The following is a 15139-nucleotide window of genomic DNA, read 5'->3' as shown; positions in this document are numbered from 1 at the left end:
TTGTTTTATTCGTTCCGTCAGTGATTATCAACTGTTATTGCAACCGGTTGCGACGTCGCGCGGCTGGGCCGATAACGTACATTAGTTACTGTTGATGCTCAGTCCCGTCAAACCGTGTGCGCGACGAGCACGTATTTACGTTTAAGCTCGTTTTTAGCTCACTCGCCGATTTTACCAGACAATCGCAATTGCATTACCATCATTGAGCTACTTAGTGTCTAATACCTTTCATAAATTGTACAATACAAAACCCAAACAGTATCGTTCGCACACCGATTCAAATGGAATTATCCGGTATGGACCGATTTTGCGGATCGACTTTTTGGGTAAGTCTCAGATTTTTTAGCTGATTTTTCGTAGTCGTCTTATTATAAAAATATGAAGATAAAATATTATATTATTTATGATTAAAATACAATATCACCAGTCGATACCAATATTATTGAATCTTTGATTTCGTATTTGTAGGACTGGAACTTGTCCTGGAACACCACCGATCCTGAGATCACGCCGTGTTTTGAAAAGACCATTCTAGTCTGGGCACCGTGCCTGTTTTTGTGGCTTTTCTCTCCGCTAGAGATCTATTACTTGGTGAATAGCAAATACAGAGACATACCGTGGAACTGTCTCAATATGGGGAAAGTGGTATGTTTTATTTTTATTTAGAGTTTTAAGTTTTTATAACCCAGTTTAGGCGTTTAATTTGGATGTATTAGGAAAAACGAATAGGTATTTTATTCAAATTTGTTCAATATGAAACACGAGGAAACATTGTTCAAAAAACATTTCAAGTTATAGTTTCTGACGTTATTTAAATTATAATGACGTATTAAACTTAAGCTTCAGCGTTTAATTTGGATATTCTACCAAATATGAATATTTAATATTTTGATTATTCATACAGTTATAATCATCATAAAATGAAATGAATTCTATATATAATATCTCCAAAATGGTTCAATAATTATACCCACGTAGGTAGTTGTGAAAATAAACATATCATTTTACATTTTTCGAAGTAGAATGTGTTATGCGAATAATATTTATAATGTGAATTTATTTTTAGTTGATTTACATGCGAGTATACAATTAAATGAATGTAAGTATTATATTTTACTTTAATTAGTATACTTATACATCTACTTTTAAATATTTTATTTCTATAAAGAGGAATTCAATTATAACATTTATAAGAGAAAATTGCCTAAATATTATTGACGACTGTCCCAAGGGCCACTCAGTTCTTCATTGTATAATATTTTTGTATACGTTATTAAGGCATTTTTCACATTTTATTTAATATGAAGCCCAAAAGGAAAGACTGTTCATAAAACATTAAAGGATATAGTTCTTGAAGATATCTGAGTTTTGTATTGTCTTGTAAATAATACATTTATGAAAACAATAAATTTAAACTTAATTTTGAGAATAAATAAAAATCATAAAATGTAAATTCTAAAAAAAAAAATAATATTATATTGTATTTAAACAAAACACAAACTTTTATACCGAGTCATGTAAAAATTAAGTTTTTTCATAAGCTCTTGAAATATAACATTTTTAGTTTTTAGTAGAAGTAGATATTACTTTAAAATTTCATAATAAATGTTCGTCATTTTTATTGCTTAAGATAAAATATTATTGACTAGTGTAATGAGTAATATTATTATATTTAAACAATTATTTTAGATACTGAGCGGAGCAATAAATGTATTGATTTTATGATGTATGTTTTTTAAAAAAAATTGTGATTATGCCCTCGAAAATAATAGTCGAAAAATGCATATGTAAGACAGTGATAAAATTGTGATGAATAATAACTTAGAGATAAGGTTTTTTTATAATTAATAAATAAAATGTTATAGGTACAAAATGCAAAAGAAAAACATAAATAAAGTGTGATTATATGGAATTCGTATATACTTCAATTTATGTATTTGCGCGCAATGTTGCATATTTGCAACAATCTGAAAAACTTGGTTTTCCTAGAAAATATAATTGCTAGAATTTATGAAGTATTTTTTCTGTTTTCTATGTATAAAAACACCTTAGGTCAATTTTTTTTCAATTCAGAAAATCGAGCATTGAAGGTTTAATTTTAAAATTTGGGGATGGTTTCTGGTAAAAAATTGGATCTCAGAAGTAAAAATTTAAAATTCCTTGTTATTTTGAAAAGCGCCGGAAAAACAAAAACATAAAAATAAGAAAAAACTGGAATTTTTACTCAAAACTAATTTTTTCAAATTTTTTTTGGTGTGACTCAAAAATGAATAACCGAAAATACTTTAAATTTTTACCAAAAGTCCATTTTACAATTTTCATTGCATTAAAAAAAAAATCAAAAAATGTTTCTTATTTTCAATTATTAGTTGAAACTTTAAATTTTATTCTATAAATATCGATAACATTTTTTTTTGCTCCGTAAAAAAGCTTAATACATAATTCAAAACAAGATTCTACATTAGTTGTAATAATATCAGCTTTAAAATATAAATGATACAATAGTAAGTTGTATTTTTGTAAAATCATTTTGAGTTAAAGTCATATAATGTTAACAGAATTCAACCAAACCACGAAAATTTGCAAACTATTTTGTAGTTAAAGCATTATAAAATATTTAATTTTAAGCCTTAGTATTGGAAATTTAAAACAAGGATTCTCATAAGTAGTTCATATTGTAACCATTGAATCTATGATTTTGGAATTTTTTTTCTTTAACTTAAAGGTCGTGTCTTTTAAACCACAGTAAATGACTGACTAAAGGTTGAGTAAAAGTATTCAAATACTTTTTAAATACTCAAATATTGATTTTCAAATATTTAATATTCTTTGTAATTTAAATATTTTTCAATTTAATTTTAATTTTAATCACGTAAAATAAAAAAAAAGTAAAATTTAGAATTAAAAATAATATTTATTTATTTACTATGAATTATAAACAACTCAAAAATCAAATATTTTGACAAATGAAGTAGAAGAGTTTTTTGTAGTTAAACTAAATGATAAGTTGTGAAATGCTTTATAAAATTAACGTAAAATATGAAAACCGGCTTATTTAATTTATAAGATAAACAAATTTAAAAGTATTAACAAATAATTTTTTATCGAGTATTCAAAAAAATCTACTAAACTATTATATCAGTAGTTGCAATCGACATTTCGAGACCTAGGTCCATCACTGATATAGGTGTATTATTATAAAATGATTATAAGTATGTTACCTAACTATTTTTAGTTTGTAATTTATTTTATTATAATTAAATATTTTTTGATATTTTAATATATTATCTGTTTATTTATTTCACAGGCTGGTGTATTTATATTATGTATCATATCAGTAATCGATATCGTATATGCAATAATTCGATATTCATCAGGGATGGATGTGTTTAGTGTAGATATTTACACACCACTTGTAAAACTAATAACATTTGTAAGTATATTGATTGTGACCTATTTTTGTACTTTTTGTACTTACATCACATCAAATCTTTATAAAAAATATTTTAGTGGACATCAATGTTTTCTTTAGAGTTAAATTAAACTAAACTTGGTTAGAAAATATGAACATAATTTTATTGTAAGTCATTCAAATTAATTCACTCACATGCGTAGGTACTAGGTATATATTTGTATTGGATATGAGAGAAACTGATGATTTTGGTTTATGATTCAAATATAGCATAGTCTTCCATAACTCATAAGATAAATTACCATCTTGTTGTACCTATTAAGTTTATGTACTTATTCACAGGGATTTGTCACAGCATTAATTACTGTTAATCGAGCAAGAGGATTAAGGTCGTCTGGTTTAATATTTCTGTTTTGGTTATCCATGGCATTCTGTGGGATGATTCAATATCGAACGGAACTCCGATTAGCATTTAACGATGTAAGATAATTTATTATCAATACTTGTATATTATATAAAGCACAAGTGACCAGTGTTGGGTAAATTACTTTTAAAAAGTAATAACATTACGTTACTCGTTTCTTTAAATATTTTTATTTAAATTACATTCGAAAATAAAAATAATTAATTTTTAATTTTCTGGAATATCATATATTGGTTCGTTTTTGTAATATAATCAAAACTATTATTTTAATAACGTGGAAAACACGAGTTAGTGCGTTACCTCTTAGAAATTACTTTTTAAAAGTAATTTTGTTACAATTGCGTTACTTTAAGTGAACTGTAATTAAATAACTGCTTCATTAAAAGTAAAAAAAGCATAAAATAAAAAAGCAAAAAGTAATTGCGTTAAAGTAATTTGTAATTTTCGTTTCTACCCAACACACCTGCAGGTGACAGTATAGAATATAATATTTTTTCTTATGTTTAGATTCCATTATATGATTATCCATTTACTAGTTACATGGTGTATTACCCTATCATCTTAATAGAGTTTGTTCTAAGTTTCTTCGCCGATGCTGCTCCTAGGCTATCTGACTATGGATCCGTCCAGGTAAAATTTTCAATCATACCCCATATTTTTTATTAATTGTTCAGTTTAAATGTTTAATATACTGTTAATCGATTCGTAGGTACCGTGTCCTGAGATGAAAGCATCATTCCCATCGAAGTTATTATATTTATGGTTTGACTCATTTGCTTGGTCTGGTTATAAACGCCCCATAGAGTCCTACGATTTATGGAATATGAACCACGATGATACTTCACAAGAAGTAGTTTCAGTCTTTGATAAACATTGGGAACGTTCATTAGTAAAAGCGAAGTAAGTACTAAAGATTTATTAGGAATTATCATGATTTCCATCAATGAAAATATTATTAAGTAGATACCTAAAACTATTATACTTGAAACAAATGAATACTGGAATTTCGATAACAATAAGCAGATCATTGATTCGTAGTACGAAAAATCCTAAAACCTCGTTATGCCTTACTAAAATGTTTAACCAATGTCATGTAAATATTATTTTTATCATTAAAATTAATACATATTTTTGTAACAAATAATATTAAATACATTTTACAGATTACAAAATAGTAAAAAAGTGTTTTCCGTTAAAAATAAACCTGATGTGAGTATAATCGAATTACCACTTGCAAAAGAATCACATCAAAACCAGTACAAAGTATCAATTCTTCCTGTTTTGTGTAAATCATTTGGGAGTACATTTTTGTTTGGATCATTTTTAAAATTAATTGTGGATTGTTTAACGTTTATCAGCCCTCAAGTACTTAGGTAAGTATTTAATTAGTATAAACATATTATTTAATATTATAGTTTCCACAGAAAGTTATAATTGAGCATTTTTAAGGTATTTGATAAATTTTGTTGGAGATTCCACTGAGCCATTGTGGAGAGGTTATTTTTATATTTTTCTGATGATGGCTACAGCGATGTTGCAAACATTATTATTATCTCAGTACTTTCATCGTATGTATCTCGTTGGTATGCGTATTCGTACTGCACTTACTTCTGCCATTTATCGAAAAGTAAGCATTTAAGGAGTGACCATTTACAGTTGATATAGTTCATAATAATAGTATTCAATTTAATTATTTATACATTTTTCAAAGACTTTAAGGATTTCAAACACAGCAAGAAAATCATTCACAACGGGTGAAATAGTTAATTTGATGTCAGTAGACGCGCATAGATTTACTGATCTGATTACTTATTTGAATATGATTTGGTCGGCACCATTCCAAATTGCTCTGGCAGTGTACTTTTTGTGGCAGATATTAGGACCCAGTGTACTTGCTGGTCTATTTGTGATGATAGTATTAATACCAGTAAACGGTGCTGTAGCTACTAGATCAATAAATCTGCAGGTCAAACAAATGAAAAACAAGGATGAAAGAGCTAAATTAATGAATGAAATTTTGTCCGGAATAAAAGTAATGTTATTTTGAATTTGAACACAATTATAAACATGATACACTTTTATATATTCATTGAACAGGTTCTAAAATTATATGCTTGGGAACCAAGTTTTGAACAAAAAGTGTTAGATATAAGAGGAAAAGAAATCAATGTTCTTCGCAGCGCTGCTTATTTGACTGCAGCTACTTCATTTATTTGGTCTTGTGCACCATTCCTGGTATGACATTTTATTTATATACTTTTATATACTTTTTATACTATACTTTTTATACTGCACTGTTATCAATTTGTCACATGTTTATCTAAAAAATAAGAATAACAACAAAAAAATTAAAATTGCACAAATGTCTATTACAAATTACAATAATCTAAAATACAACGATTATTGAATCTTTTTAAGACAAATTATCTCTTTAAATTTGCCATACAACAACCTTGTGTTTGTTTAGTTAAAGATAAGATTAGAATGTGTGTTTCATTGAGGATCGATAAAAATATTCATATTTAAGATGTTAGAATATTTTTAAAATTATAGAATTTAGTCAATATGATAAATTTTATTTAATACCAATTGAGATCTAATTGAATACATAAACGAGACATTGGAATCTTTTTAATTCTATTGCTCAGACCTAATTTTATTATGATTCAATAAAACTAAATCAACTTCTATAACCAAGTGGACTAATGTCAAATGTACAAACTATTAAGCATAACATTTTAATGAACGAATTAGCACAAATCGTATGATTTTTGAATGTACATATGTAGATATAATTACCCATACTTCAATCTTTAAGTATCCTCACCTTCCCTTATTAACGTACTTGATAATAATTATAATACTGTGATATATTTATATGTTTGTGTTTTATCTATCTATTAATTATTAAATATGTGGTATTTTATTATATTTAGGTATCGTTAGTAACTTTTGCAGTTTATGTATTATCTGACGATAGCCATATATTAGATGCACAAACTGCTTTTGTTTCTTTATCTTTATTCAATATTTTACGTTTTCCAATATCCATGTTACCAATGTTGGTGTCAAATGTAGTTCAAGTAAGTTTTCAGTTTAGCATTGAATAAGTGAATAAATGACTATTGTTCGCATTAAACCCATATTACAATTTTATAGTCAAGTGTATCTGTAAAGCGAATAAATAAGTTTATGAACTCCGAAGAGTTGGATCCAGATTCGGTCACCCATAATTCTGATGAAAGTATGTAACGTTTTATTTTTTATTTGATATTAATGATTTTTCTATTTTGTTATATAATTTCCCGAATTAATTTTGGTTTTTAGAGGATCCTCTTGTTATTGAAAATGGTACATTCACGTGGGGTGAACTAAATGTTGCACCAACATTATCAAACATAAATTTACGAGTTTCATCAGGACAATTGGTCGCTGTAGTGGGCACGGTTGGTTCTGGGAAGAGTTCTTTAGTGTCGGCTTTTCTTGGTGAAATGGATAAAGTTTCTGGCAGAGTTAACACTAAAGTTAGTGTACAATTGTTAATTAAAGTAATAATTTGTTTAACTTGAATAAAAATAAAAATAAATTATTTTTTAGGGATCCATAGCATATGTACCACAGCAAGCTTGGATACAGAATACATCACTTAAGGATAATATATTGTTTGGTCAAACATTTAATGATAGAGTTTATAAAAAGGTCATTGATGCATGTGCATTAAAATCTGACTTCCAAATGCTTCCAGCTGGCGATGACACAGAAATTGGTGAAAAGGTACTTTTTTTTATTTAATACATATAAATACTATAATTGTTGTTGTTATCTTGATCAAATCGATAATGTTTAGGGAATTAATTTAAGTGGAGGCCAAAAACAGAGAGTAAGTTTAGCAAGAGCAGTTTATAAAGAGAGTGACATCTATTTTTTGGACGATCCACTGAGTGCTGTTGATTCACATGTTGGTAAACATATTTTTGAACACGTTATTGGACCCAAAGGGTTGTTGCAAAAAAAAGTAACAATATATTACATTAAATTAGAGTTATCTTGATATTTTAATATTTTAAATTATTATTTTTTATTTCAAAGACACGAATATTGGTCACTCATGGTATAACATATCTCAGAGAAGTCGATTTGATTGTGGTAATGAAAGATGGTCAAATATCAGAGTCAGGCACATATAAAGGGTTGCTTGATAAAAAAGGAGACTTTGCTGATTTCTTATTATCACACATGCAAGAACAAAATGAACATGAAGTTGATGAAATAGGTAAAATAAATGCAGCTTAGGCAGCTTTTTGTAAAGGTACTTATTAAAATTAATTTGTTTAGAAATTAATAAGTTATTAGAAGACGCACCTGCAGATTTAAAAGAGAAATATATTCGCCAGAGAAGTGAAACGAATTCAAATTCGTCAATGCAAAGGTAATACAAATGACAATAAAAATAACTAACTCATTAAAGGTAATTTATAAAAATATTTAGGCAAATATCTGTTGATTCTAATAAATCGATTTCTCGACCTGCTGTGGAACAGAAAGCCAAACTTATTGAAGTAGAGAAAGCGGAAACCGGAAATGTATGTGTGGACTTAAGAATAAATGTATAAATCAAATATGTAATAATTTATTTATAATAACTTTTTTTAAATTTTAGGTGAAATTGGATATTTACATTCAGTATATTAAGTCAGTTGGACCTATTTTTTGCATAATGTCAGTTTTACTAAGTTGTCTATACCAAGGATTTTCTATTTCATCGAACATCTGGCTTTCTATATGGTCTAATGATGATAGTTCACTTACTCTTGAAACAGAAAATGATAGTAACAGATTTATGCACTTAACAGTTTACGGACTGCTTGGCGTTGGTCAAGGTAAATTAAAACATTACAATTTTAAAAGTATACATTTTTAAACTATGAATGTAATTTTTAATTGAATATTAAGTTTCTAGACTAGATTTAACGTTATCTATTAATTTCTATATTTTTGAGCGTTTATGGTTATAACATTTTTTAAATTTTAACAATACATATTTTATTGAGAATTTTTAAGATAGTACATATATACTATGTATATTATATAATATTACATATACGCGAGTGGTATTATATCAGTTTATAATGCATAATATACAATTTTTCGGTACCAACTTGGCTACTGACGTATACTTTTTGTGGGTTTAAATAATATTATCGTAACACGGCGTCTTGGATATGCAATTCAGATACACCTCAATCGCATATTTTTCACTAATTTAAAGAAATGTATGTTTTTTTGCTATTAAAAACAAAGCAAGTTTATGGTCTAATAGGGTCGTAGATACATCAATTCTTTTACCATAAACTACCTATACAAAGTTAGTACCTACATAATTATTATCTATAGTACAAATGTTTCTAATATGATATAAAATATATTTTGTACTTTTTTTTGTGTATTTTCAGTATGTTTATTTATTATATTATTATTGCTCTTTAAAATTATTGACTAAACCTAATGATATAACTATTTTTTTAATCTAATCTTTCATCTTTGTTTCTATGATAAATAAAAATGTTTTTTTTTAGTTTTTTCAACGGTAGCAGCATCAATAACTTTATCTTTGGGCACAATATTTGCTGCTGAAAAGTTATTCGAATTGATAAACTCACGGATTTTCAAGAATCCACTAAGCCTGTTTGATACAACACCAATAGGACGAATATTGAACAGAGTATCTAAGGACATTGATACCATTGATAATGTATTGCCATTAATGATAGCAACATTTATACAAGTTGCAGTTTCGGTAAATTTGGATTTCAATTTTAAACACATAATGTAGATCAGATATGTTTAGTTTTTAGCTCGTATATCGTTTCAAGTCTAAACTATTTTAAACTTTCTTGTTAATGGATAAAGGCATAATTTATTTTACTATACTAGACAAATATTGCAGGAATATTCATAAAAGTGTTGGGTAAAAATAAAACCATGTAAATAATTCAGTAAAATAATGAATACCTTTGAAGAAAATGTGTGCATCGATTGAATTATAAAATGTTGATAGGTATTATGTGTCATTTTAAATTTAAATAATTCTAAGAAGATTATAAAATTGATATTAATTTTAGATAATATATATAATTTATAATTTTAATATATCTGTATATTTTTAAACTTTATATCAGCGTTTCTCAAAGTGTGGGTTGGGAACAATTTTTTGAATTATATAGATTCCAAGAAATGTATGTTAGTTACCTCATTATAAAAAGTACATTTTAATTATATTAATTATATTTTTATTCATTTTAATTATAAACCTATAAAAAAACTAAATACCTTTTAAAAATGTATACATGTTTATATAATACAAATTTTGTTTTCCAAAAATTGTAGAAAAGTGAAGGATTTTTCGGGAGAAATTTTGGTTCAGGTATTAAAAATATTGAGAACTACTGCTCTTTGTCATAATTTCTATTTTTAGAGAATTACATAGTAAGACACTTTATATATACATAGGAACTCAACTCAGTTTATAACATACGACCTTTCGGCTTTCATAAGTTGGGATACGTATTAGCTGTTTAACACGTAAAATTATTTACAAGAAAATCTTATAGGGAATTATATTGATTTAGTTATGACATTTGATTATTTGAGTGATGAATTCAGCAATTAATCAACTTTTGCTCAAATTTAATCTTCGTTAATAATTTATATACAAGTTTTATACGAGATATAACATTTAATGAAATGTAAATTGATGTAGATATTATAGAACATTTTTACTTCAAATATAAACGTAAGAAAAAAAAATTAAATAATTATAATTATAATTCTTCTGTTTCAGGTCATTGGTACTTTGATCGTTATCAGTTATAGTACACCCATATTTGCAGCGGTGATTATTCCTCTTGCTATAATTTATTGCATCATACAGGTGACTCATTAATATTATAATAATATTTTTCAAATTGTTGATGATTATTTTAGGATTTAACTGATATTTTTAATTTTATTTACAGAGATTTTACGTTGCGACATCGCGTCAGCTGAAACGACTCGAGTCCATATCACGTTCCCCAATTTATTCGTATTTTAGCGAAACAATTACAGGGGCTACATCGATTCGTGCTTATGGAGCAGAATCCAAATTTACACTTCAATCCGAACAAATAGTAGATTTCAATCAGTCTTGTTATTATCCAAATATCGTGGCCAATAGGTATAAATTTATTTTTAATAATCATTTATCACATAACTTACATACAGTATATTATTGATATTGTTTTATTTTAGATGGCTAGCTGTAAGGTTAGAAACAATTGGAAATTTTATTATTTTCTTCTCGTCGCTGTTCTCAGTATTGGGAAGGGATACGTTAAGTCCTGGTATTGTTGGTTTGTCCATCGGATATGCTCTACAGGTACGCATTATAATATATTTTAAAAAATAAAAAGGTTTCTTCAAAATAATTTTGTTTTATTAAGATCACACAAACACTCAATTGGATGGTTAGAATGACTTCTGATGTCGAAACTAATATTGTAGCCGTTGAACGAGTCAAGGAATATGGAGAAACACCTCAAGTAATATCTTATAAAATATAATTTATTTGTTTAATCATACATAAAAATGTATTTTTAATTTTTAGGAAGCCCCATGGGAAATACCTTCAACGCAGCCCCCCAGAGAATGGCCAACTAGCGGCGAAGTTCAATTTAAGAATCTTAAAGTTCGTTATCGTGAAGGTTTAGATTTAGTACTGAAAGGTTTAGATTTAATAGTGGAAGGTGGCCAAAAGGTAATTATAAGAAATGTGCCTCTAACATCACGTTACTAACTGGAAAAATGTAGGTGGGGATTGTAGGACGTACAGGAGCTGGAAAATCGTCTTTGACTCTTAGTTTGTTCCGTATCGTCGAAGCTGCCGAAGGATCAATTCTTATCGATGGCGTTGACATATCAAAAATTGGATTGCATACGTTGCGTAACCGCCTCACAATTATTCCACAGGTAATCAGACATTATCTATTGGTTGAGTAAATATACCTAATAAACTAAATTTTTTCGATAGGATCCAGTATTGTTTTCTGGTACATTAAGAATGAATTTGGATCCAACCAATAGTAATACTGACGCACAGCTGTGGAGCGCCTTAACACTTGCCCATTTAAAAGCTTATGTAGTAGGACTGGCCAGTGGTTTGGATCATGAAGTGTCTGAAGGAGGAGAAAATCTGAGGTAACTATGAACAATAGTCAATATAATCATTTCTTTCGAATTAAAAATATATAGACCTTATTTACAAATTATAACAATCAATTGTTGGGAACGTCATCCGACGTTTTGAATTTTCTTCCTTAAACTAATGAACGGGATGCTTATAATGTTAAACCGATGTCATTTGCACTTATGTTTAATTGTATTTTACTAACATTCATACAGATTAAACTGTAAAAAGTTCATGAAATTTAAATATTGTTCATTGTATTCATATCAATGTTAAGACTAGACAATTTATTATTATTTTCTATGTTATCATTAACTATTGTGTTTCAGCGTGGGCCAAAGACAATTGGTATGTTTGGCTAGAGCATTGTTAAAGAAGACAAAAATATTAGTGTTGGACGAAGCGACAGCGGCAGTCGATTTGGAAACAGACGATCTCATACAAAATACCATTCGAACAGAATTCAAAGACTGCACTGTGTTGACGATCGCCCATCGACTGAACACTATAATGGATTCTGACAAGTACTAAACAAAAAACGTTTAATTGAGATTTTGAGTTTAATTAATATTTTGAATTCGTTGCTTCCGTGTAGAGTAATTGTTTTGGACAATGGTTTCATGATCGAATACGACTCACCTGCCAATCTGCTGAAAGACAAATCTTCGGTTTTCTATTCGATGGCAAAGGACGCAGGTCTTGCACAATGACGATGATGTTCGGACGATGGTGCAGCACTTAGGTTTTCATTTCCTTAACTTGATTTTACTAATAAATATCGACAGATAATAATTTTATTCAACTGTCACATATCATTTTTGTCGAGCAATCGTAAATAATAATTATTTCGGACGACGTTTCCACGTTACCCGCACTGCAGGGTGAGGCGTGCGCTATCGAATTCCGTCTTTGTTATACCGATTTCGCGTAACGCATCGACCTGACATTTTTGTTTGTTTTACATAGTTTAAAGATTTTGTTTTATTATTTCTAGCCATAGAAAGTTGTACATCGAATAAATAGTATTATAATTTATTAAAATTGGAATAGGTACATTTTACGTTCTGTTTTATGTGAACAAATTGTTTTCCTGATTTAATTTTTGTTTGTTTTAATTTTCCTTAATAAACCATCCACGTCGTATAGCTAAATAGCATTTAATACTTACGTTGTTTTAAGTAATACGTATAATATTATGTAAAAATGTATTGTTAGTTATTCCTTGTACTGGGTGTACAAAAAATAGTTGTGGGCCTATAGTATTATTATATTTTACGACCGGTTCAACATAATATTCTGTTCTGTGTTGTACGTTTTTATTGACAATGACTGATATTTTTATATCATTAAATAAAATACAAATATACATATATATTATCATATTTTGTGTAAATAAATAAATTTTTTATTATTTAAAAAAATAAACAATTGTGCCAAAAAGTTCGTTTTTAAACATTTTTTTATTATAATCGTGTTGACGTGGCCTTGCCATTTTGTGCGATCGACGCTTGTTCACCGGATACAGTTCCGCTTGTTGTTGATCAGTTGAATGGCCTGTCGGACCTCGGTGACCGCCGCCTCGCAGTCCATGAACGGCAACCATCTCAGCCAGGAGTACGAGCAGTATCCTTCCGTGTTTTCGCGGCTCGTCGGCAGGTCCTTGACCGCGTACTCGACGGCTGCCTTCCGCGCGTCCTGCTGCACCTTCGGCGATTCCAAGGCCGCTGCCAGCATTGCCTTGTCGTTGTCCGAACGGCCCTGCAATCCAGCCACGCTGTACAGCAGCCCTGCCGGAAATCCTTTGGCGTTGGCCTGCACTAACGCATCACCCAGGTTGCTGACGCCGGCCACCTGTGGGATGAACCAAAGGGAATGGAAAACACATTTAATGGGGTGTTTGGTAAAATGTAGTTTTCAATAGTGTGCGATGTGGGTGGTTGTCTAGGTCGAAAGGAATGATATGGAAGCGATCAACAGCGAATTATAGTGCATACACCGGACATGGTATGACGCGTACAAAAAAAGTTTTTAGGGGACTTTGAACATTTTTTTGACAAAAATAATACAAGAGACAGCGTTCAATGTCTGGTGAACATACAATAATTATTACTTGGTAGTTAGATCTGACTACGGTATCGAGAGCAACAAACTAGTTGTACAAAAAGGTATAAAAAAGCATACGAATTATAGTTCGCAAAAATTCGTCAAAAAATCAGACGTAATGAGGTAATAGGGTATTGTTTTTATGACCGAACAATGATGGCTTATTGTCATCGTATCGTTATAATAATATTGTTTATATTGTTTATAATAATATGCACTTCGGTACTCCCGTCTTCCCCACATACTGCAGGTGCGCTAAAACACCGAAGACCTGTTCATTAAGTATTTCGGTGAGTTGAGATATTTCTCGCCTTTCCCTAACGCCCACGAGCACTTAAACATTGTTTGATTATTTAAGCGGTCTAAACGCCCACGCTCGTAAACGACGAAGGTTGTAGACAATATTAATTTAGAATAATAATAACAAAAGTTATACGCATATATATGATACTACACTTGGGTGATGGAATTTTAATGATTTACAAATATTGTCATTTTGTCGACATCATACTACAACAGCGACAACAATAATAATAGGTAATAATATTTTGAATTATAATACTCGTGTTTTACCATCTGGTGTTTCAGGAAACGTGTTTTTTTGTTTTCTTTACATTCGTATGTGTAATATATTGTCGGTACTTAAATGATAATTTCGAGTGTACGATAATTCCGGAAACTACAATGGTTATTAAGCGAAAACACATAAATTGTGAGCAATATTAATTGATAATCGCAGTGATATTACAAATAAGTTATAAAATATCCTTAGAAAATAATATGAAAGCCGACACACCACCTCCGCTCAGAATCTGAATCATATGTACTCAAATTTCATACATCAATTGCAGTGACGTGGTCTGAGGAACACTCAAAGCTGTGTGGTAGGAGATAAGCTCTCGGGATTTTCTGTTTTCCCGAATGTTGTGTTGTCTACACGTGGTTTTTCAGGCGTTATTTTTATTTGTAATTTGAT

General features: G+C 29.1%; 2 protein-coding genes across 4 annotated transcripts in view; one reads left to right on the top strand and one right to left on the bottom strand.

The window, feature by feature from the left end:
• Positions 1-13120, top strand: part of LOC111033129 (multidrug resistance-associated protein 1-like) — a 30687-nt gene extending 17567 nt beyond the window's left edge. Inside the window, exons 1-29 of one of the 3 annotated variants that reach the window (XM_022313738.1) lie at positions 120-326; positions 469-645; positions 3308-3433; positions 3755-3892; positions 4344-4466; positions 4546-4736; positions 5000-5209; positions 5286-5463; positions 5548-5868; positions 5934-6071; positions 6773-6919; positions 6996-7080; positions 7164-7360; positions 7434-7610; positions 7684-7851; positions 7926-8109; positions 8172-8265; positions 8326-8419; positions 8497-8716; positions 9413-9633; positions 10678-10767; positions 10853-11052; positions 11127-11253; positions 11318-11416; positions 11482-11631; positions 11685-11843; positions 11905-12071; positions 12390-12584; positions 12656-12770. In XM_022313738.1, coding sequence (XP_022169430.1) covers positions 282-326; positions 469-645; positions 3308-3433; positions 3755-3892; positions 4344-4466; positions 4546-4736; positions 5000-5209; positions 5286-5463; positions 5548-5868; positions 5934-6071; positions 6773-6919; positions 6996-7080; positions 7164-7360; positions 7434-7610; positions 7684-7851; positions 7926-8109; positions 8172-8265; positions 8326-8419; positions 8497-8716; positions 9413-9633; positions 10678-10767; positions 10853-11052; positions 11127-11253; positions 11318-11416; positions 11482-11631; positions 11685-11843; positions 11905-12071; positions 12390-12584; positions 12656-12770 — 4536 coding nt within the window. In that variant the 5' untranslated portion in view covers positions 120-281. Of the gene's footprint in view, positions 1-119; positions 327-468; positions 646-1066; positions 1100-3307; positions 3434-3754; positions 3893-4343; positions 4467-4545; positions 4737-4999; positions 5210-5285; positions 5464-5547; positions 5869-5933; positions 6072-6772; positions 6920-6995; positions 7081-7163; positions 7361-7433; positions 7611-7683; positions 7852-7925; positions 8110-8171; positions 8266-8325; positions 8420-8496; positions 8717-9412; positions 9634-10677; positions 10768-10852; positions 11053-11126; positions 11254-11317; positions 11417-11481; positions 11632-11684; positions 11844-11904; positions 12072-12389; positions 12585-12655 lie in introns of those variants that run through there. The other 2 variants (XM_022313746.1, XM_022313731.1) reach the window with 2 other exon arrangements.
• On the bottom strand, positions 12952-14860 carry LOC111033160. Its single transcript, XM_022313767.1, has 2 exons — positions 14737-14860; positions 12952-13911 (listed from the first exon to the last, which is right to left on the bottom strand). Exons 1-2 carry the CDS (start codon positions 14737-14739, stop codon positions 13573-13575), a joined length of 342 nt encoding a protein of 113 aa, XP_022169459.1. The 5' UTR covers positions 14740-14860; the 3' UTR covers positions 12952-13572.
• Positions 14861-15139: the final 279 nt, after the last annotated feature.

The sequence above is a fragment of the Myzus persicae genome, unplaced genomic scaffold, assembly GCF_001856785.1.
Source record: "Myzus persicae strain clone G006 unplaced genomic scaffold, MPER_G0061.0, whole genome shotgun sequence".
NCBI lineage: Eukaryota > Metazoa > Arthropoda > Insecta > Hemiptera > Aphididae > Myzus > Myzus persicae.
This window is presented reverse-complemented; position numbering and strand designations above follow the sequence as displayed.